Here is a 24000-nt window from a genome sequence, read left to right on the forward strand (position 1 = left end):
TCTTGTCTTTCTACCTGCAGAGAGAGTGATGAGACGGGGGAGGACGGGAGGGTGGGGAGGGGGGACAGGGAACAGCCGTAGGGTGGGGACGAGGGGTAAGAGAGAGAAGGGGGAGAGCAAAAGCAAACTTTTGATTGATTGAAGTGATTTCATTAACAACAGTATATATGGACCACTTATACTTTTATGCAGGTTAGGCGTGAACAAATTACTATTTCAAAAGATAATTGCATACAACAACATTGCCCTTTCTCCTTTTTGCACCAAACTTAATTTCTCTTATGCCTTTTATGTTTTTAACCTTTACTTGAAAAGAATAAAAGTATGATGCTCTTGCCTTTTTACCACTTGATAGAACTCATCAAGAGCTTTCAAATGATATATAAAACTAATTTGCGTCCCCGGGGGTCAGTTACGCCATTTTTTTTTCATTTTTGAGGAGTATTAATTTGCTAGAGATTTGATATCTTAACTCTCCCCTGGCCATTAATAAAAATGTTATCTTTATAGAGAAAAGGAGAACCGGACTAAAAATAAGACGGAGACAACGCATTATAAAAGTGTGAAATGCGCAGGAATTAACAGTCTCACGAATAAATGAGGAGAAAAGTGGGATTGATGGAGGGAGGTGGAGGATGAGTGAGTGCGGGACAGAGGTGATGGATGGGGTGACAATCCAGCTGACAGTGACAGTCATGCAAACTGCCTTAAATTAAGGGGTGATGGCTCATCCCCCCCACTTCCACCCATTGTGTTGTTCACGGTTAGGGCCGCACCTTCTCCGGCATGCGGCGGCGTCATCGCTCACGCCAGTGTTAGTAAAACGGCAAATCTGTCACCGCGGGTGGAGTGCTGACTGCTGAACAGCTCCACGACGAAGGGTTTGCCTCTGCCAGATCGTTTCTTGTTTTTGCATATTTTGATGCAGATTGCTAGTTGGAGCAGGCTGAAAATGGACACAAACACATTCGGTTTATCGATTAAAGGAAGCATTGCAACGCCCAATAGCACTTGTGAAGGAGACGCCCCCTTGAACTCATTAAATGGTTATGCCACCCTTAGCACCTTAATCAATAGCTACCTCGGCTATTGATCTGTTTATCACAACAATGGAGGAATTCTAGCCTGATCCACCACACGGAGGTGCTTCAAATTGGTAATTGCCTGCTCCCCTGCCGTGAATCCCATTTTGCCCAGTTTCTCCTCAGTGATGGAGTAAAGGACACTGACCTTTGCCAAGGCAAGAGAGCGCGGTAGCTCTCTGGAAAAGTTTTTTTCTTTTTTTCTTTTGACTTGGGTGGAACTGATTTAAATGCTGCCTCTTTCTTTACAGCTGCACACGGCACGCCAATAGAGGAACTGATTCCGTACCTGTAAAGTGCATTGACTTTCATGAATACGACCGTGCATGATTTACATTCATCCAAATTGTGAAGTTGGACCTTGGCACATACGGTGTATTTACCCGTTCCGTGAATTGTTTGCTTCATCAGAGTGCCGTGATGTGCTGTTACCCATGATGCTGCGGGAGCTCAGCGGGGCGCTGGCCAGCATGAAGGACGGGCCTCATGATGAGAGGAGGAACAGCCTGGAGCTGCTCAACAACATCTTGGAAGTCCTCAGCCGTGACAACGTGGTGAGACTTTTAGCAATCCGCCTGTCTGCCTGTCTGTCTGTCTGTCTGTCTGTCTGTCTGTCTGTCTGTCTGTCTGTCTGTCTGTCCGTCCGTCTGACTGTCGAATTTGTAGCATGCGTTCCTGTTGTGCCCGATTAAATTATGGCAGCGCCACCTCAACCGTGTTCACGTTCATGCTCATCACTCGACTCCCGACATTGAACATTACACGGCAGAGAAACACGAAGCGTTTTTAGAAATGAGCGAAGGGACCGAGGACAGTAATTAAACTAAAAGGCTTCCCAGAACAGGGCGATTTTGTGCCCGAGATCGTATGTCATGAATTTCATCTGGAGAGAGGGGGGCGAGACTGCAAATGGATATTGGTCAACATTCCCGTTGGACCAGCTCGGTGTCAACGGATTCCCGAAATACAAATGTTGTGAACCCTGCTTTAATCAGGCCCGGCTCTTAGAAAAGAGATTAGTCAGTCCATAAAGACGATATGCACCGGCATTATTGGGGACCTGCACGCCTCGCTCAGACACTAGAGCGAAATAGGAAAGTATTTTGAAGGGCGGGAGGGGTGGGTGTCAATGTTTATCGATGACTTCCAGTTCTATCTCCATCGCTGGAGGGACAGGCTGGCTGGCCGCTATAATACTGCCCTTCCAAGACTGACAAGCTGCGGATCCACTGTGCAAAGGTGAGGATCCACTGTGCGGATCTTAATCGAGTGTTGCCATGCCATGATCAGCTCTCCACGGTATACGCGGCAAAGTGATTAAATAATATTTTATTACCAGCCTGGTCTCATCTGTTCAAACAGTAGCTTGGGGAAAAAAACGGAACGCTCTCGCCACAATGCAATCTCGCTCGTAAATGATTGTTTAAGGAATGTCTGATCCTGCTGAGGGATAAAGAGTGCAATCTCACCAGAAACTATTGACCCGTTGCCAAGGCAGATGCTCTTAGATAAGCACTTCTCCGTGAGATAAAAACAAACCGCTGATTTGAGCTCGGCCATGGCTGAATAAAAGTGAATAACGGAGATAAACGCCGCAAGTAGAGCTGCTTGTCCCCGCTTTATTAAAGAAGGTTGTCTCATTTTCAATGTGAATCAGAGTAAGATAGACAGGTCCCATTGGAGAAACTACCCAGTTTCCTGCTGCATTGCTGTTTCTTTTCCACACGGCATCTCTTTTCAGCGCAGGGTACCGTGAATTCTCCAGATCCAAGACTGAATTAAATTAAGTGAAATTATTTTTGCTTAAACCATGTCCCTGCTTTAAAACCACAATCTATTTTCAGGGAAAATGAGTCTTCCTGGTAACTGAGTGTTGGGTCGAGTTTCCCAATGGCCTGACCACCGCAAAGGTGCACTACACTACAAACATGCAAAGGTGGTGGTCCAAGACCAATTACTCTGCCTCACACACACACACATACACACACACACACACACACATGCACACACACACACACACACACACACACACACACACACACACACACACACACACACACACACACACACACACACCCTCCACAAATGCTTCATCAATATCCAAAGGAAGGCTTTTTAATTGCAAGTGTGATTTGTTGACAGCCTGCTGAGCCTTTGAACTGGAGGTATGGTTTAAATTCAGCTTTGTTCCTTTGCATAGCTTTAATGAAACAGAAGCCGTGAGAGAGAGAGAATTAGAAAGACGGTGACTGAGAGAAAGCTTCACACGTTTGTCTAACTTCAACAAAATTGACGTCGGATCCGACACCAACAAAGAGGGACATTCTTTAGAAGTGTGTAGTGCATAAAAAAAGGGAACTGCTGTTATACATGGAAAGCCCTCACATTTCACTCCCTTTGAAATTTGGTCCCCACAAACATCAATCACACACACACACACACACACACACACACACACACTCTTTCGTATAAAGTATAATTCGATGAGATCCGTCAAGGCTTTAGCTCTCTATAGCGTACGGTGATTATTCTGAGACCCGCATATGGCTGTTCTCCGGGAAAAATGCCTTTCCATTTATCTGGCCCTGGCTCATGCCGACACCAGTACACACACCTCTATAAACACACACGTACATGCACACACACACACACACACACACACACACACACACACACACACACACACACACACACACACACACACACACACACACATACACGTGCACGTCGGACTGAAAGAACAAAATATGAGAAATTAATTTTACGAGACTCCTGGGAGAGACAAACAAGTGCAGAAAAACCCGGGGCTGGGAAATGGTAAAAGTGTTAAGAGAGAGAAAATGCTGGCGAACGGAAGAAAAAAAAAAAAAACTTTATAAGAAAAAAACCAAAAAAAAAATCAACATAAGAAAAAGGAGCGAGAAAGTTTTACTTCCCGAAAGAAACAAAAATGGAAGGATTCTGGAAGAAGACGAGAAATGGGATCGGATGAAAGGCGACGGAAGGGCTTGCGGGGGGTGAAGCAGGCGGAAGACACAGGAAAACACAAAAAAAGGGAACGAAAAGCTACGGATTTTAAGAGGAGAGAAAGGAGGACGAGGTGGCCGTGGCTAAGCTCCACCAATCCAGTTTCCCACGCTCCCGGTCCTTCTCCAACACCACCACTCTTTATTATTTGGTTTTGCGTGGTGAGCAGACGGCGAGGAGGCCGTGGGGGAGGGCGTGTGAGGACGGGGGAGGACAGGGGAACCAGATTAAGCCTTCATAACGCAGATGTCCCTGACCTAGAGGGGGCGGGAAGGAGGGAAGGAGGGAGGGAGAGGACAAACTACTGTTTGTCTGCGGGCGGAGTTGAGTGGAAGTCATGAGCGTCATCAACGTCTCCTTCTCTGCTTTTTCGTATCCGTATCTCTTACTGCCGGCTGAGATGGCACGAATAACGCTTCCCCAAAAAGTGATTCTCATTTCCAAGAAAGTTCACACAGTATTTGATGGAAGCCCTCGTATTCCCTCCCTGCCAGAATTGGTATTATAAGATGGTTCAGCGGTTCCCAAACCTTTTCTTTGCTCGGACCACTGGATCGTTATTAAGGGCTTGAGCGGATCCGCCGCGTGTGCAAACAGTAAAAAGGAATGAATAAAAATAGGGCTGATGGGGAGACGGTGCCGCCGCCCCTATACGCACAGTTACCTACCGCAGCTAAGGCCGGTGGAAACGGACAACGTCATCACTTACCTAATGAGAAATCCTTTGAGCTTGTTTGCAAAAAGCTTGGCTGGCCGTGGACGTGACTTGGAAGTCGCGGCGTTCTCGTCTCAAGGTGACGCCGAGGATGGGCGCCTTTCCGGCTCCCATTCCACCGAACGCAATTCAACACACATACTGGCAACGGCCTTTGTATGTAAACCCCAGTTCTAAGTATTTCTCACCTTTTTTTTTTTCGTCCCTTGCTTGTTTTGTGCACAGTCTGGCTTGCAGACGCCTCAGACTCTCGTTTTCGATTATCTGTCAATTTTCTCTTAAGACCGCCTGACGCAAGCCACCCATCCATTTATAAAACTGTCACGCACAACCGCCACTATTCACCGAGTCTCGTGTAGCCACACCTCCGTGACATGAAAGATGACTATATACCGCTGAGGATCGGCGTGATTTGAATGAATAACAAGACATATACATATATTACACAACATTTTTACTATTTTATTTGAACCGCAATTTTATTATTACATAATTTTTCTATTATTGTCTATTTTATTTTCTTTCCTTTTTTTTTTCCACCAACCTGCAATACCCTCGTGCAGCACCAGTGGTCCGTGGCACTGTTTGGGAACTGTGATATAGTACTGTATATTAACACCCACAGCACTGAGTTACTTCTGAGTGAAGAAATGATTTCCTTCTCTTATTGTTTAAAAAGTTCAGCTTTCAGAATCCTCACTTTTCGACAACTGGATCTTGGTAAAACCGCCGCTCTGTGGCTGAATACATTAAGGCTTCGTTTTCTGCGAGCATTTAAAAGTCTGAGAAATAGGGTCTGAACAGGGAGTTTATGACGGCCTCCAAGCGTAACTAAATGATGCGTGTTGAAATGGCGCGCATGTGGCGCTATAGCCGAGCCGGGCGCCCGCACGTCCACGGGGGTCCACAACTTTTTACTCCTTTTTCCAACCGAAAGAACCGCTTAAAAAAAAAAAAAAAAAAAAAAAAAAAAGATAAAATTGTGGCTCGAGGCATGTACCCAATGTACTAAATTATCTGTGGTGGCTGGATGGAATTTAACAACCGCACCAGGGAACACTGCATTTCCCACATTCGTGAAACTCTACCAAACTGCATCATCACCATAACACATTACAGTAATATCACTCTGCAACATCTCATGAACACTCTGCATCAGTTCAAGTTCTTATCGCCCATAACAACCAAATCCAACACAGCAGAACAACATCGCTGCCAAAATTACCCCCAACAACATTAAAAGCGTCACAAGAAAGCGTGTCAAGTAGGCATCAAAACAGCAGAAATGGAAGCCTGAGTCACTCTAGGACCTGCAAATAAAAAAGGCCCAAAACTGGCACGCACCCAAACTACATATTAAGCAGCACTAACATTTATTGGAAGACGACGAGCGATGGTTTTAAACTTTCCTTTCGAAGACCATATCCTGCATTTTCTGGTGTCACCTTACCGCGGTGGCGCTCCCATGTTGGCCTTGGCCTCAGCTCGGATATTCGTAAAGCACCGCCTCTGCATCGACGGCGTCCTTGAGTAAACAGACGACCGAGGAAGCGAGCTCAGTGACTGTCCGCGGGTTGCTCTCGGCGGGTTTGGACTTTGGCGAAACGCAAAATATGGGCGATGGACGGACTTCCCCCCCGCGACTTAAGCGCGGTAAGCAACTTTTGAGTATCGTCACCGTAAACGTATCGAATGTGGTCAGTTTATTTGATTTTTTTCTTTTTTTTTTGTGATTTTGGAGGAATTTTTTTAATTTTTATTTTGTCACCCTGCTCTGCCTCCGCGCTTCTACTTCATCAGACTGGAACGCAAACAGCATTATTTGCTACACACAGGGGCACACACACACACACACACACACACACACACACACACACACACATATGCGCACACACACACATATGCGCACACACACACACACACACACATTCACACATAAATGACCCTTCAACATTCTCCTCCTCGCTCTGGTAGTTTGCATTTGGAAAATGTGATCAGGCCCAATGTAACTACAATATTTGTGAATCATAATATGAAAAAAATCATGAGATCAAGCCATTTGTTATTGTTTTGCTGTTATTGCTATTTGTACCATACATTATTTGTTTCCGGGCCAGGAGAGATGATTGTCCAGATGGGAAACCATGTTTAAATAAACAAACAGGTCAAAGCCTGAGATGACGCAGGCGCTGGATGCAAAGCCATTGTCTTCGGATCCTACTCACAGAAAGCGCTTGTCGATGCCATCAGAGTACCCAACTGATTGCGAATTATTTAGGATCAGCAGCTGCTCCTGCTCTGTGTTCAGCGTTTGTGTTCGCCTGTGTGTGTGTCCCTGACTCTCATTCACACACACACACACACACACTTACTTTGAACAGACTTATTTACCTCCTCCATATTCAATGGCTCTGCCTCAGCGCCTCTAACATAATGTACTCATGCCCATTTGATTGTCATCATCAACCCATTCAGATCATCAACTGTGCCACCAGGACACACACACACACACACACACACACACACACACACACACACACACACACACACACACACACACACACACACACACACCACGACACGTATCATCACCTTGGCGTCACATTTTCCCTCGTCCAGACTGTTTTTGGGTTTATGTTGGCCATTCAGTTCTGCTTAACTCACCCATGGATGCAGACACACACACACTCAGACACACACACACACACACACACACACACACACACACACACACACACACACACACACACACACACACACACGCACAGGGGCACTGTCAGGTATTAAGATTTTATACACACACACACACACACACACACACACAGCAGAAGTTTCTCGACTGAGTAACGACCCAGGGGCAGGTCTGAGTCAGCATCATTGACTGGCTTTGCTTCTGCGTGATGGGAACTTGCTGTGTGCTGTTTGTGTGTTTGTGTGAGAGTGAACATTATGTTGCATATTATGGTCTGTCGGGTGTGTCTCGCTACCAGGGGCCCGATTATAAAACCTGAGACCGGGGCAGGCAAGAACACTGAGATATACAGCGTTTAATTCCACATTCCGTGAGATTGGCAGTGCCTATGAGGACGCAGTACCTTGCACAATATGAGCTTCGTTAAAGGGCTTCGTTAAACACAATCACAATATTACTACAGGGCAAGTCAACAGTTTTTTCTACATTTTTGAAAAGGCTATTGCTTACTTGTTATTAACAGTGGGACTTAGGCGTTCAGAAAGTCAAAATCCTCCCCAGTATTTTAAGTCAACCATCTGGGTTGAGGTTAAACTAATCAGCGTTTTCAGTGTTTATTGGGTAGTGTTCCCTGCAGTAAAGAATCCAGTCCATCGTCACAAAATGCCTGCACAACATACATTTATATTGCAGAATGTCCAACACTAGTTTGTACCCATATGGCACTTAGTTGTGGTAGGTTTTTTTGCTTTTTGGAAAGGGTTGATGGGCTGATCGGCTGCACAAGCTAAACCAGTTGGTACCAGAGAAGGTTCTGTATCATTATTCATTCATTCATCATTTATTTATACCCTTTACTGTATATCTCCACCAAAAATGTATCCTGGGCATAGAATCACACTTTGTATACTCTGAATATTTTTACATATTTGTGACCCACCGCAGCGAAACCGGCTATGTCGCGCATTTCTGTTCTGTATAAATTCTGTACCGTCCTGTATTTCGTAAGATATACTGTATCTATTCTGTATATTCTGTTCTGTATATTTGGCTATTTTTATTTTAATTAAGTTAAGCTTTCTTTATGCTTATTATCGGTAGAGAGGCACACCGATCCTTGAATATGAAAATGTTAATGAATAAATAAACTGATTCTGACCAGCCCAGCACCCAGTAGTACGCCTGAACGCATTTTTACACAAATAGGACATGAGTTGTCCTTTGCATAAGTGTGTGTGTGTGTGTGTGTGTGTGTGTGTGTGTGTGTGTGTGTGTGTGTGTGTGTGTGAGTGTGAGTGTGAGTGTGAGTGTGTGTGTGTGTGTGTGTGTGTGTGTGTGTGAGTTGGTGTGTGTTGGTGTGCGCGTTTTTCCTTGCTTGTGCACAGGCCTGAAGAAATTTGACGAACAGTCTGTTTTTTTTTTCTCCTTTAAAATTTTTCTCTCTCCTTTTCAGGGGGAAACATTCCAACACGTCCAGGACATCGTCGTGTCTCTCCTCAGGATCATCAACCAAACAGTCATCACGATGGGCCGAGAGCACGCGCTCATCGTAAGTGGCGAACAAAGGGAACATAAAAATGATCAAAGATATATGATGTTATATTATGTTATAGTTTTCTAGACACATGCAAAACCATCTTGAGCCTTCTTAATTCACCTCCCTCTTTCCACCTTTTTCCAAATGTCTGTTCTTTCAGTAAACTATGGCATTCGCATGGGTTTTCCCCCGTTCCACTGATTTTCTTTTGAGTCAAATTTCAAGGTCTTTCCATTGCCATTTATGTCAGTTACTCTCTTAAAGCATCACAAACCCAATTTCCAAGCCCACAATTGATGACATTTCCCTGAAAGCCCCTCGGACGGGTAAGCAAACAGTCCACAAAACCACAAAAGGGGAAAGTAAAACTACCTTCATCCTAAGGAATGTAGTCAATTTGCATAAAATGAGCCGGACCTCTGTCACCGCTAACACAGTTCTAACCACGGTGTTGGTCGTCAAGATGTGGAGTATAAACAGTACTCAAACTTCTTCTTGACCGTTGAGTTATTTGAAGTAATATCATTCAATATGATCATATCAATATGATCTTCAAGATATCACCCCCCCCCAATCATTCTACGACAACCTGCGGTGTTCTGTTTAAAATACACACTTTTATTTTACAATGTCGGGTAACGGTTACAAAGAGCTGCGGTGGCACAGCGAGAGGAAGAACGGTGATCGAGGATGGTGGTGGAAGCTTACACACTGCTGCGGGGACGGCCTTGGAACAATGCGGCTACTGGGCGGGATATGGATTTGTTTAAATACGAAATAGACGGTCGCCCAGAAAGCACATCACAGGCTCTAGTTGGTAGATTGTTTTTACTTTTTCTTTAAGACAATAGCATTTTTAAAGCAGAAGGAGGTCCCTGTGAGCCTGGTGGTGACTCTATGTCCTAAACAACATGGCATTGAACATTGTGCAACATATTCTATGTGTGTAGGTGGAGGCTGGGTAGGGTCGACCGTGTGTGTGTCTCCATGTGTGTTTTCTTGTGCCTGCTTGTGCATGCACCCATGGGAATGCTTGTGCTTGTGGTCGGCGTACGTATATGCTTGGTTGTGGGGTTTTTGTTTTTTTATATGCCGCGTGTGTGAAAGCGTGCGAGTGTTTGTTTGACAGCCGCTGAAATGCGATTGGGTAGCTCGACAGAGTCCAAAATTAGTCGATGAGTTCTCTCTGTATTTGACGAGCTGCCAATTGGATAATATCTCCTCCAAGGGTGAGGTTCAGAACATTTTCTTTATCGATTCCCCCGGTCGAGACCCTTCTACCCATTAAACCAGAGTTTTCCTTTATTTTGCCTCCGTAGCTCAGCAGTCAGTGGGACGCCCACAGTCGCTCGACGCTTCCAGTTGGCGCTACATTCAAATGCCGAGCCATCCACAGACAAGATATTGCAATTGGATTTTTAATTTAGAAGATTTTCAAAACCATTCCGGTTTCCCTGCTTAATGCAGAGAGTTATGGGAAAATACACTTTCCAGCTGCAGGCATGGATCCATCTTGGCATTTAATCTGTCTTTCCGTCCATCCATCCATCCATCATCCATCGATCCATCCAATCCACCCATCCATTCCAACCATTTATCCATCCTTGTGTTCATCAGTTTAGTCAACAAAGCAGCCAGCTGGCATTCAGCAGGCCCGCCATTCATCCATAGTTCCAATATTTTCCATCACTCCTTTATATAGTAGCTACAATACAGTACTACCTGCCTTTCATTGAAAAGGGAAAGCTAATCACTTTACAGCTTTTGATGTCGGACTACTACAGTCGCAGACGCCATCTGGTCAATCCTTCTTTGGTCATGTCCATTTGCTGCCCCAACTTCGTCCATATTGCCCTCCAGTATTATTTGAATGGTCCTGTGCCTGCGTTTTCCATCTGAGAGAAATCGAGGTGTTACTGGGGAATATCTGCCCACCCAGCAGGTATGATACCGGATTGATCTGTTAGCCTCTTCTCCACTCGCCCCAAAAAATACTTTACAACAGCTCCTGCTTCCCAGACTTCTACTGTGTGGATTTGCCAGCCATGGAGGTGCCTTTATCTTTGCCATCGTGCTAGAGCCACCAGAAGCACTTCTTTCTGAGCTTCTTGACGCGGGCCTTGGTGCTGGGGCGCGTCAAGGCCGAGGAGGACGTCGCCAGGGGCTTGGGCACGCCGGACCCAGCCGCAGTGGATGCCGGTGCCGGCACGTCGTACTCCCCCTCCAGGGCCAGCATCACCCCCTGCAGCTGCCCCTCCTGCTGCCGAAAATCGTGCTCCACGCTGAGGAAGAGAGGGAGGCAAATGACATCTTAAAATTCATATGCCATTACGGAGTCCATTTGGCAAATAAGGGCGGAGAGGGGGGGAAAGGTAAGCCGGGTAGACATGAGAAAAGCCAAATAAAGATGCAGAGAGGAAACCGATGGGTGTGGGTGCGGGGGTGGGGGTGGGGGTTGGGGGTCTATTTAAAATGGCGGGAGAGAAATCTATTAGAAAGAGAAGGAGGGAGGGGTGAGGCGGAGTGTCAGTGCCGTGAAAATGCATTTTGAAGTCGCACCTGCTCATAATGCAGTTTTATATGGAAATGTTGAATCATGTGTGTTCTACGCGCACACAGCCACACACACACACACACACACACACACACACACGCACGCACGCACGCCCGCACACACGCACGCGCACGCACGCACACGCACGCATGCACACACACACACAAACAGAGTTTTAGACCACGGGCAACTCAACTCAGTGTTCTAGTATTCCATGTTCTTAACCATGCTTCATGCACCGATAGATCACAGGCTGGAGAGATGAGAAGAGTGGATGAAGAATGAGAGGGAGAGAGCAGGAGGAGGAGGAAGGAGAAGGACTTTTTGCAAAGTGGAGGGGGGGAGAGAGAGAGAGAGAGAGAGAGAGAGAGAGAGAGAAGTCCTCTGATGTGTTCAAAGCAGACCCTCCTTATTCTCTCTCTCCATTTGCTATGCCCCCCTCTCTTCTGCTTTCACCAACTCTCTGAAGTGTCCACCGCTGCAGGTCATAGTGGGAGGGAGATGGAGATTTTTTTTTTCACGTTTTTTTCATGTGTGTGATGAGGGTGGGAATGCATAGGGCCAAGCATCTGGAGGTAATGAGGCACATGATTAGACAAAGAAATTAGGGAGGCATGACAGTTGCATATGTAACCAAACAACACAGAAATAAACAAAAACAGAAACTGACACACACACTCACACACACACACACACACACACACACACACACACACACTCCCTCGACGCAACTGTGAGTGCACAACTCCCCCAGCAAGCCCCTGGCTCAGGGGGAAGAAAAAGAGGGGGAGACGGCGGAGGAAAGGAAATCGAGCCTCTGGTGAGCGATGGCGGGATGGCAGAGGCAGGAGGGGAGCAGGTGGAACGAAAGAAACTGGGGCTTTAATGAATCAGGGCAGAGAGGTCAGCGTGGAAGAGAACGAGGGGAGTGAATGAAGAAACGGCGAAAGAGATTTAAAAAAAGAAAGTTTGTTGTGTGGAGGGCGGGTGGGGGGGATCAAACGGCGGGAGCCACCAGGGAACACCGAGGAAGGGCAGAGAGGTTCTGGCTCTGTGGAAAAAAATTAAAGGAAGGGAGGGAAGGGAGGGATGGAAAAGATTTAGAAGCTGTCTTTATAGGGAGAGAGAGAGAAATGGCGAGATGGCGGTTATGAATAAATGATGAAGGAGAAAGTACTACAGCCACACACACGGGCAGACAGGAGCGTGTACAATGTACCCACACACACACACACACACACACACACACACACACAGCGTAATAAAGGTGGAATAAAGTTGTGCACCAGTCCCGCACCCAAACTGTAGCGTGTCCCGCATTAGAATGGATGCCCCGCATTAGAATGGATGATTGAAATTTGCTTTATTTCCTATATTTTCTACCATTTCATTGTTTTCTCATCCGTCCAATGAGAGACTCTCTCTCTCTCTCTCTTTCTTTGTCTCTCTCTCCCCCTCCCCACCTTGCCATTTCTCCAAACTCTAAATCTATCCCTCTCGCTCTCTCTTCCTCTCTCTCCCTCTCTCTCTATCTCTCTTGCTCTCTCGCTCTCAACCTCTACTCTCCCACTACCCACTATCTCAAACTTCCTCTCCTCCCTTTGTTGATGGGATTATGGCACTGTAGGCCAAAGCTCCTACACATTCATTCCCCAGGCTGCCATCTTGAGCATGTGTGTGTGTGCGTGTGTGCGTGCGTGCGTGCGTGCGTGCGCGCCAGTTTGCCTTTGCCTGTGAGAGTAAGTGCCACTCGAGTGGCTGCCTTTGTGTTTCGTTCTCTGCACGTATAGATGTTTGTCGTTGGAAGGAGACGGGGAATCAGAAGTTTGTTTTTAATTAACTACAACTGACGGCAGCAAAACAACTCCTGGCGACCATGGGGATGGGGGGGGGGGGCTCCTGCATCGACTGTTCCTTAGCAAGGCCATTCCTTCTCGAATCAGTGTGACGGACACTGCCGTCCCATGCCACACACACTCCTCCTGCCCCTGCAGGTCTCACTCCCCACCTCCATATTCCTCCATGTCTGTGCTCAGCGTAAGCACAGAGGCCCCTGATAAGTGTGCTGTGCTGCCACACTAATGGAAGTATCTCACACCGTTTTTGTGTGTGTGTGTGTGTGTGTGTGTGCCTGCTGTGTGTGAAAATGGGAGGAAACGAGGTCATTGCTGCAAAACCAAGTATTAGTGAAGTTTTTTTTATTTTACAGAGACCACAGATGTTTATTTGTTTGCGTACTCATGCATGTTTACGTCTGTGTCTCCTGCATGCATGTATTTATCTGTTTGCGTGCAAAATTCTTTAAGCCAGGAATGATTTGAATGTGACTACGCGTGATTGTTTTTGTGAGTGCCGTTTCACGTGCACTTATATATATTTTCTGAAATATTATATGAGCGATGGATCACCCTTTTACATGGGGTGTGACAGAAAGGAAATGATGGCGAGATGGTGAGAAAAGGTTACTGCAGGAGGACATGGATTGGTGTCAATACTGTGAGGAAGGCAGATTCAATTCTTGATGGATGTTTTCTAATTGGACGGTGAAGAAGCTGAAGAACAGGATGAAGGTAAAAGCAAAGCCAGGTCAATGGAAATGGGATAGAATTGGTACGATGCAAGAAAGGATCCACGCAAAATGTCGCTTGTGTGCATCTAGGAGCACACATTGAGCTGTACCCTGTATTTATTTAACATTTCCATATGGCTCTGTGATGAACTTAAGCAGAGGAGTGGTACTTCTGGGATGGATGTTATATTTTTGCCTCAGGGAATGGTAGTGTAATGTTTGTCGGCCTCCGCTGTTTCAACAAGTCTCTTCCATGCAAATGTCTCTGTGGTGCCACGTGATGGAGAGACGTAGGTGTTTCATTCCATGTGTATATCCATGTGTATATTTGAGTGAATGATGCGTTGGTACTGTATATGGGTGGTTATGTGTGTGTGTGTGTGTGTGTGTGTGTGTGTGTGTGTGTGCGTGCGTGAGTGTGTGTGCGTGTGTGTGTGTGTGCATGTTGTGTATGTGTTGGTATTTGTGTGTGTGCATGTTGTGTTAGTATGTGTGTGTGTGTGTGTGTGTGTGTGTGTGTGTGCGCATGTTTGTCCGTGTGCCTGCGTTGTACAGTCTGCACTCTGTGTGTTTCTATTTCCCTTGGTCTTACGGGGCCTCACTCGCTGTTGCTGTGTTAATTAGGATCGAGGTTCCAAGGCGAGGAGGTTTGGCCATTAAACAAGAGCAGGAACCACGAGAGAGAGGCGTCGGAACGGTGGCAATTAACCGAGGGGGAGGAGGAGGAGGAGGAGGAGGACAGGTGTATGAGAAAGTGTAGAGGAGGTTACTGGAAAGCAGATCTGAGTCACTTCACAAAACACATTTTTGTGTATCAAGGTATTGATATTGATATTCAAGATTTTTTATTTGTCACATACATATACATACTTCCATACATATATGCAGTGAAATGTAATGATAATGATATAATGGTAATAATGGTAATGGTAATGATATATCAATATAATTCTTATTTCATTTTATTATTTTATTATTATGATTTTTTTTTATTGACCATATTATGGTCAAATTGATTGTAGAATGTTTTGACTCAACTTAGATACGATCCATACAATTTAGTCAACACTATCAAAGTGTGGAACTTGGAATTATACCCAGCGCTAATCCCATAGCACATGCAGATCAGGCTTTTACCGATTCTATTTAAATCCAGCTCTGAATCTCAATATGTCCTTCCTCCCTAGGTTTAGCCTGTTGTGATAGCATACCAATGTAGGACTCCAGATGTGTGTGTGTGTGTGTGTGTTGCTGTGGTGGGGGATGGGGAGGGGTGTATTACTGTCAATGTGGGAGCCGGCGTTGCAAGCAAAGAACATGACTGAGAGACGGTGAAAAATAATAGGGAGGGGGAGAGGGAGAGAGGGAGAGAGAGAGAATGGGAGAGAGAAGGGTTCCCTCTCCTCCTCATTTTCTTCCTCCTCCTTCCCTGTGCTGTTGTTCAAGTGTGCAAGTGGGGGATCGAGGAACGCAATTACTTATTTAGGTCACGCGCGCACACACACACACACACACACATTGTGTGTGTTTGTGTGATTGGAAGGCATGAAGTGGGAAGCAACATGAAAATGTGGATTATTTAGGTGCAGAATTAATTTGTGTTTGCGGGCGGGGGGGGGGGGGGGGTGTTTAATGTGTAAATTGACTTTTCTTGGCGAGAACACACACACACACTCACACTTTGTTTTCTGATGCATGGAGACATCATTAATATGGATACGGTGATTTCTAATCCCTGGATCTCATGTCACACACGGCGTGTATAAATATCACAGTTATCAAAGGGGGGGGGGTGATGAGAATGATCATGGGACTGAGGAGAAGGTCAGGAAGAAAGTGATGCGCGTGTGTGTGTGTGTGTGTGTGTGTGTTTGTGTGTGTGTGTGCGCAGGGGAACAGACGGGAGAGAAAGCAGATGGTCAGATGAGCAGCAAAAATAATGAAGGTGGTGGTAAATAAACGTGGGGGTTCTGCAGAGTGGAAAGCAAACGCGTGGAGGGAAGAGGGGGTTCTCTGCATAAAGTTGAGTTTGCTCAGCATCTGGGAAACGGGGGGAAGAGCTCTGTTTCGGCGTGGGACCGGCGGCTCGGAGTCTGTTGTGCTCCATATGCTGCCGAGCGAGCGCCGCGCTGCTTATGTAACGCTGCATTCAAGCCATTAGTATCTCCATCGGCGTGTGGAGGTAGTTTACCTGTAGATGATGCAGGCCGTTTTCTGGCAGGTCGGACAGTTGTTGATGTCTTGGCCGGTTCTGTACGAACAGCGACTGCAAGAGCAACAGAAGCAAAAGGGTTTCCACACGCTCTTTTTAAAAGATAAAACGGGGCCCGATTAGGCGCATAGGTAGGAATAGGCGATGGGAAATGTACATCAAATGCTATTTTCTTGGTCAAAAATCACATGTGAATACCTTTGTTTTAGTTCAAGGAGATGGACCATCAACAAGGCATTCCCATTAAATGGCACATTTTGTGGTAGAAATAGTTGAAAAGCCTTCATTAAGTTGGCTTACTTATTTATTGTTACATTTAAATTGTGCCCCAATACACGAAAAAGAGTGCTCTTCTGTGGATTGTGTCCTCTGATACAGTTTATTCTTGCCTTTGCCTCGGTCATTATTTGTTTTTCGCCTTGTTTTGAGCGATGGATGAGCGGGAATTAAAATAAGCTGACTTCTTCTGCGAATGCCAGAAAGTCAAAAAACCAAACGCAACGGAAGTGCTTTCTAGAACCTCGAACCTGAACGGCCCTGACGCGCCGGACTCGGCCCACATCTCGCACTCACAAACCGCCAGCGGAGCCAAGCGTGGGGGCGGTTTGGAAATATGACCTGATACTCGTCTCTACCAAACACAGATTAGCTGAAAATGTGTCCGGCGCGTCAGACGTGCTTTTGGCGGGGGACGGGGAAAAGCCGCGGGATTTGCGAGGCGCGTTAAATACACAGTACATAGATGTAATGTGTCAGAAGCGTGCTTAGGATTTTTTTTTATGTACACAAGATTTAAATGTTGACAATCTCATGCTTGTCGGCGTGTAATTAAAACCGATTTATTGTGCCAAGATTGTGTTTTGCTGGCCCTCCGCTGAACTGCCTGCCAATAAGGGACTGGCTGATTTATGTTCATAAAATGAATGATTTTAATTACATGGAGAGAGAGGCGGCTTGGCTTAAAAAAAAAAAGAAAAAAAGAAAAAAGAGATAATTTGCTATCACAAACATCAACAATAGGAGAGGTTTTAAGAAGTATTTTTTCCGCAGAAGAAAATGAGAGAATCCGACGCCAATAGCGGGCGGCGGCCCCTCAGCTTTCATTACAGCCGCCCCGACTCGGGGCACGGCGCCAAACTCTTAGAATTTCGGCATGTTTTTCAGTCACACTTTGTCGAATTTCTCTGATTTTGTACACCTATATATGTGTGTGCACTTTCTTTAACCTTCTACATCTGCGAGTGTCTCGCCCACGGAAAGGCAGAAGTACCCTCCGAAACAACGGTACGAGCGTGCGCTTTGTCGCACACGCGGACCCACGCGCAGACAGACTACATGGACGAGCGTGAGTTTGTCCTATAGTAATCTAACAGGGAGTAGATTGGTCTTCGAGAGCTTTGCCAATCCAAGACGGAGAAACCAGAGGATTGGATGGAGGATTAAAAAAAAAAAACAACAAAAACCCACATAGAGAACCAGGTAGCAGGAGATAGATGGATGCGTAAATGATAGAGATGGATTGATAAATTACAGTAAAAACTCCTCCGTCTCTGACAGTCACAGAGATGGAGGACTGCGCAGATAGAAAGGAGGGGATTGCGAGATGGATGGTGTGTGTTTTTGGGGGGTTTGGCTGACATGGAACGGTGAGTGCGAGGTTGGGAGCGGGGAGGGGGGGGGTGGCGTGACTGGCGGGGCCGACGAGGTATGAATTGTGAGAGAAGTGCTATGAACTGGGGAAACAGTGATTTGAAGGGCAGGGAGGAGGAGACGTGAGATTGAGCGTGTTTGCGGGGGGTTCGAGAGAGAGACGGACGGATGAGTGAAAGGGGAGAGGGAGGGAGGAGGGAGGAAGAATCAACAGAGTGACGGCAAACGGATGACAGCGAGGGAGCGTGATGGACGGCTTGTCCGGCAGCCGCCAAGAGGTGATTGAAAGATGGGCGGAGGGGGCGGGAGGAAGGAGGCGCAACGAGGGTGAGACGCCGACGAAGGGGGAAGAAGAGAAAGCTGCGAGCGTTTCGAGGGAGACTTGATCCAGTCCGGAGGGGGAGGGAGAGAGAGAGAGAGAGAGAGAGAGAGAGAACACGGGAGAAAGAAAGAGAAGGCATTAATTAAGAACAGCAGTGTGGCGGGGGGGGGGGGGGGTGAAATAAAGGATGAATAGCTGTAAGCGGAGGGGAAGAGGGTGTGATCGAAATGCAATGAGGAAGAAAAGCAGGGATGGGGATGCAAGAGACGTAGAACAAAAGAAGGGGGGACAGGAGACAAGGAATAAGGATAAAAGACTCAGGGATAGGGAAATGAGATGAAAGGAGAGATGCAGGGGAAGAGAAAGGCTCTTGTGATTATCTCGCTGCTAGTTGGGCAATGTGGGTGGGGTAGGGGGGGTCTCTAAGGGATACGGTTACCGTGGGGACCGTAGAACCTATAGAGAGCATTGGCAGATAAGGGCAGAGGAGAAGAGAGGTGGCTGGTGTTGACTCTGGGCTTTCAGGTATCACGTACCAACCGGATTGGGCTGCACACACACACACACACACACACACACACACACACACACACTCGAACGCACAGTGTGTGAGTGTGGTGCAAACACGTATAGCTTTACACAATTTAGCGTTAAATGTACACACACACACACACAGAGACACACAACTTTCCACACTTACGTAAGCAACATTATATTGGGCCTGATATCAAAATCTTATTTCCTGGGGTTATCTGTCTCTTTCTGTCATTTTGTCTGCCACCCCCCTTCTGCTAAGCCTTTTTATCTCTCCTCTCTTGATTGTTTTAATTTCATTATTTCTACTTAATTCCCGGCACTCCCCTTCAGTCTGCTCTCACCCTTCACTGAGGGCCTTGCTCTTCTCCAGGTCCTGGATGACGTTGAGCAGCACTTTGATCTTCTCCTGGTTTGACAGCAGGCTCTCCTCCACACTCTGCAGGCGACCCTCGAGCCCGCCGGGCGGAGGGGGCGCTGCGTGCCGGCCGGACAAGCCCCCTGGGGCGCCGTTGCATTGGGTGCTGGAGTTGGTGGCGTAGGGCGGTGCGTGCCTCCTGGCGAGCGATGGGATCGGCCTCTTGGCGGAGTCCTCGGATTTATCCGTTTCTGAGGGTGTGCCCTGTGATGCGTTCGTCGGGGTTTGCTGCGCGGGTTTCGTTTGTGCTACAGGGGTGGATGGAGTTGAACGGCCGGCTTTCGGGGAGTTTTTTGGCGGGAGAGGAGGGGTGGCACTGGACTTTGGATCGGTGAGAAGAACGGGAGACAGGGGTTTAGACACGACGTGGAAAGAGGAATGTCTACGATGACCTGTGTGTTCGTCGGTGTGCTGTTGTGTGTGTTCATTGGGGTGTTGGTGTGTGTATTTGTTTGGGTGTGGCTGCGCGGGTTGGTCCAGGTGTTGGCATGTGTCTTGGCTCTCGGCAGTTGCATGCTTTTGTTTGTCAGCTGAGTGCAGCGCTGTCACTTCTGAGGATGGTGTGCACCTCTGTTGTGTCTGTGCAGTGCTTTTATTTTTGTTTGTATTGTGGGCATCTGTTGTTTGTGTGGCTGTGTCTTTGTAGTGACTTAGGTCCATGGAATGAGGCCTTTTGTGTTGCCTGCAATCTGTATTCTTAGATTGAGGGTGTGACGTCTGATTCACGTGAGAGCTGTGTGTTTTAGGTATAGTATTTGATGCCTGCAATTGCTGAGTGGCCTTGACTGCTGTGTGTGTCTTGCCTGCATGTCCTGAATGTACGTTCTTAGCATTGGGGTGAGAGTTCAAAAGAGGGGAGTCTTTCTTCAACTGGTTGGGAGCCATGGATTGCTTCCGGGCAGGGTTGGGTAAAGTCTGACTGGCTGTGATCTGATTGGTTGCTCGCCTGCGGCAGGCACCTGTACAAGGTGTCACCTGTGATTGTCTCCTCCCACATGTTGTGCAGAGGCGGGAGGAGGAGGGTGTCATCATTCGGCAGGGCCGGGGTGGTGTGGCGTGCACAGTTGTGTACGTGCTCCTCGTCTTCAGCACAGAGCGGTGGCCCTCCCCTCGCAGAGACTGGACCCTCCTCCTCTCATGGACTGTCTCGTTCCCTTCAGTTGCCTCGCTGCAAACCCCTCCCACCACCTCAGGGGCCACCACACTGCCGTTTGTGTAGCGAGCCGTATTTTTACTTCTGTTGTCCCTTTGATTGGTCTGTATAGTGTTTATCTGGCAGTAAACCCCACTCCCCGAACCCTGTGACCCCATGTCGTCCTGTGTCAGGCTGTTGATCTCGTTCTGGGACATCTCCTTTCCCACGGAGCTACTGCTGCCGTCACTGCAGACAACCTCCCTACTCTCTGTCATCATGGCCTTCTCCGTAGCCTTGGTTGGCTGATGCTGCGTCCTGGTCGCCTGGCTGCCTTGTCTTTTGATAGATGGGAGTGTCCGGAGTCCTGGTGAGGTCTGCACCCCAACACTGCACAACGGGCCCCATCGCCCCCCTGCAAGGGGCACCCCTAGTGCAGGCACTGGATTGGTAGGGTCAGCCACCCTCCTTCCCATATTCCTCTGCAGACAAGTTCAGCCCCCTGGGGAGCTGAAGGATATGGACGCTCTATGTGACATCAGCTGAAGTCAGCGGTTTTGTATCCAATCTGAAATGGAATGGGTTCCTAGCTTTTTTTAGCCAATTGTAGGTTGGTCTGCACAAGGCAGTGTCAGCAAGTTTGTGTAATAGGGCCTGACAGATATTCAATAACCAATGAAAGTAACCAATGGAAGCTCCATTGGTTCAGTAGCCATAATGTCCTGATGTCTTTCCATAAATGCCCTGTCTTGCTGCTTTAAAAACCTCTGATGTGAAATGAATGTTGAGGCGCCTTCTATCCTCCGACCAATGGCCTGCAGTGGACGAGGACTTGGTAGTTTCACCGGCCATCTCTGGTCCGTTCTGGAAAAAGAAAGTAAAATGAGAAATGGAGAGCGAGCGAGGCAGAGAAACGGAAAGGAAAAGTAGAGGGAAGGGGAGATGAGAAAAGGTAAGTGGGGAGGGACAAGGAATAAACAGTCAGAAAAGCAGGGAAACCCAGAAATTACCAAGGTAATACACCATATAAAAGCCTCTGCCACGAGTGAATGCACACACTGACCAAATCAATAGAACTCGATCAGCCTATTATTATATGTTATGGTAGGGTCACACCACCAGCGACGGGGCTTCTGTGCCCCTGGCGTTTGTGGGGGCGTCGGCTCAAAATCGACTGGCTGTTGTGTGCGTGTGAGCCAAACCTCTCTCGTTTTCCATATTTCATATACATTTAATAGATAGATGGGGCCGTGTCTACTTTTCCAAAAATAAAATTGGTGTAGTTTGTGTAGTTGGCAAAATAAATAACCTCTTGAAAAAGATACGTCAATAGTCTTGCCATCCGTCCCTTAAAATAAAGAATTGTCCTTATTGGAGAAACATAAAATGACGTGTTCCTTACTTTATCGATAGTAAAAGGGACGTTTTTCATTAAAAAAAATAAAATGGCAACAATACGCAGTGGTCCGAGCATCCATTTTCAAGGACCAGCACCATTGAGAGGGTATCTTCCCTCCTATTAGCTGTTGCGCTGCTCATTTGCATAAAGTTGAAACCTGCTCAACTTTCCCCGTCGCCGTGAAGCCGCCACTCGTCGCCAGTCGCCACCCTGCCCCCTGCAGCCGGATGAAGCCGAGCTCCGTTTGAAATGCATGGCAGCCTGTCGCTTTGCAGCCCCCCCGTCGCCGGCGGTGTGACGTACCATCAGAAACATATAAAATGTCTTCATAAAGCAATGATAAAGTCACAAGACGCTCAACTTCCAGGGCCGGGTTTGAAGGGAGGCGGTTCACTGATGTGTTACAGACCATGTGAGTGTGAAGACACTTTTTATGAGAAGTTGGTCCAGTACTACTGCAGACTTCCATAGACTTCATACATTAGGATCCGGAGCCATTAAAGCAAACTACAGATAGATAAATGCTTGCACCAGTTTCAATTTCTATCTAAGAAAAAAATCTTTAGAGCAAAATAAAGTTGTCAGGATATCATAAACTTACTGCAGAACTGCTTGTTCAGCAGCCTCAATATAGCAGATTTTTGTGAGGAACTTGCCTCAAAACACAGGAAAACAATCAGCCGGAAATCATGTGAAAGTCAAAATTCCCGTACAATTTTTACAGAATCTCAGACTTTTTGTTTTTAAATCTGTCCTACAGTAATATTCACTCGCTGTTTTTGGCCACCTTTTGTTGAGAGCATTGTCCTGAGAGAAATTGCAATATCATTTAAGTGATATTTCAGTGGTCGTTAAAATGCCTTGCAGTAAAATGAATGACTTATCTTAAACCCAAAATGCAATTTTGTACTAATGAGAAAATGCCTTAATTTAATTTTAAAAAGTCAGTATCAACCCCTTCATACTTGTTTTCCCAATCAGCTTGTACGATTAATACTATCAGAATTCTTGGAATATGAATTGAAATATTCAAACTGAGAGAGGCTGATGTGGACAGAGTTGATATTACTTGTCGGGCCGGCCAACAGACCCGGAGGAGTTTTTAATCTAATACTTCTCTCTCTGTTTTCCCGCATGGCCATCATTAGGGTGATGATTATTTTTTAACATTTTCCGGCACGAGAGGTGGTTTGAGTCAAGGTTCAGAAAGATGTGATTAGAGTTAAAGCGACATTTGTTCAGGCTTAAGGAAATTCTCTGGCAGACAGAAGCTTTTAATCAACCAGGGATCCTTCGATCGCTGCACCTCATACATGTGTATTATATTGTGCATGTATGAAGTGCAGCGATCGAAGGATCTGTGAGACACAAGGCTGCTATTTGCACATGTTTCGGGAAGAGGATTGAGAGATTGAGGAATATTGTCGCAGAGCGTGTTTGTGTCTCTGCTTCTAGCATAGGTCACCCCTGTGCAGCGCTAATGACCCGCTCCAACCGTCCCTCATGTGGACTTTAGGGTCATGTATGATGGAGTGATTGACAGCCCAGGCTGTTTGCCCCCCCATCGTTATGGTATTTTTTTCCTTGGAACCAATGTGGACAGTATGTGAGTGGACCGCACAGTTTCTGAGCATGTGTGGTTTGCGGTTTGTGTGTGTGTGTGTGTGTGTGTGTGTGTGTGTGTGTGTGTGTGTGTGTGTGTGTGCAAAATCTATTTGGGAAAACAGGCTGCGTTCTCAGTTTGGATGAGGAGAGAGGCGGAAGTGTTTTGTTCCTGAAACAAAATTGCAGATGGGAGGAAGGAGAGAAAGATGGTGTGTGTTTGTGCACGCCCATTTGTTCTGCATATTGAGGTGCGTGTGTGTGTTTGTGTGTGTGTGTGTGTGTGTGTGTGTGTGTGTTTGTGTGTGTGTGTGTGTGTTTGCGTGTGTGCGTGCGCGTCTCAACCCTTGAGTTATCACTTTTGAGCCACAGCCACTTAAGCAGATGAGCACACTCTGTACCTGAGAAAAGCTTCACTCTCTCTCTCTCTCTCTCTCTCTCTCTCTCTCTCTCTCCCTATCTTTTGGTTTATGTCATCTCATCCGACTACTCCGTCACTCTATTTTTATTCTTCTTTCTCCAAATCAGTAAATCTCCCTCGTCTCGCTCACCTGT

General features: G+C 46.7%; 2 protein-coding genes across 2 annotated transcripts in view; one reads left to right on the forward strand and one right to left on the reverse strand.

Annotated features, from left to right (window-relative positions):
- The window catches only part of dock2 (dedicator of cytokinesis 2), a gene marked incomplete at its 3' end in the record, with an annotated part of 124793 nt that overhangs the window by 59082 nt on the left and 41711 nt on the right, over positions 1-24000 (forward strand). The window contains 2 exon segments of the mRNA XM_080008022.1: positions 1494-1636; positions 8970-9065. Of these exon segments, the coding sequence (XP_079864148.1) occupies positions 1494-1636; positions 8970-9065 (239 nt within the window).
- insyn2b (inhibitory synaptic factor family member 2B) lies at positions 11128-20920 on the reverse strand (the record flags this gene model as incomplete). Its single annotated transcript, XM_080008443.1, has 4 exons — positions 11128-11335; positions 16368-16442; positions 19239-19633; positions 20135-20920. 4 exons carry the CDS (start codon positions 20918-20920, stop codon positions 11128-11130), a joined length of 1464 nt encoding a protein of 487 aa, XP_079864569.1.

Source organism: Zeus faber, assembly GCF_960531495.2.
Source record: "Zeus faber genome assembly, chromosome: 10".
NCBI lineage: Eukaryota > Metazoa > Chordata > Actinopteri > Zeiformes > Zeidae > Zeus > Zeus faber.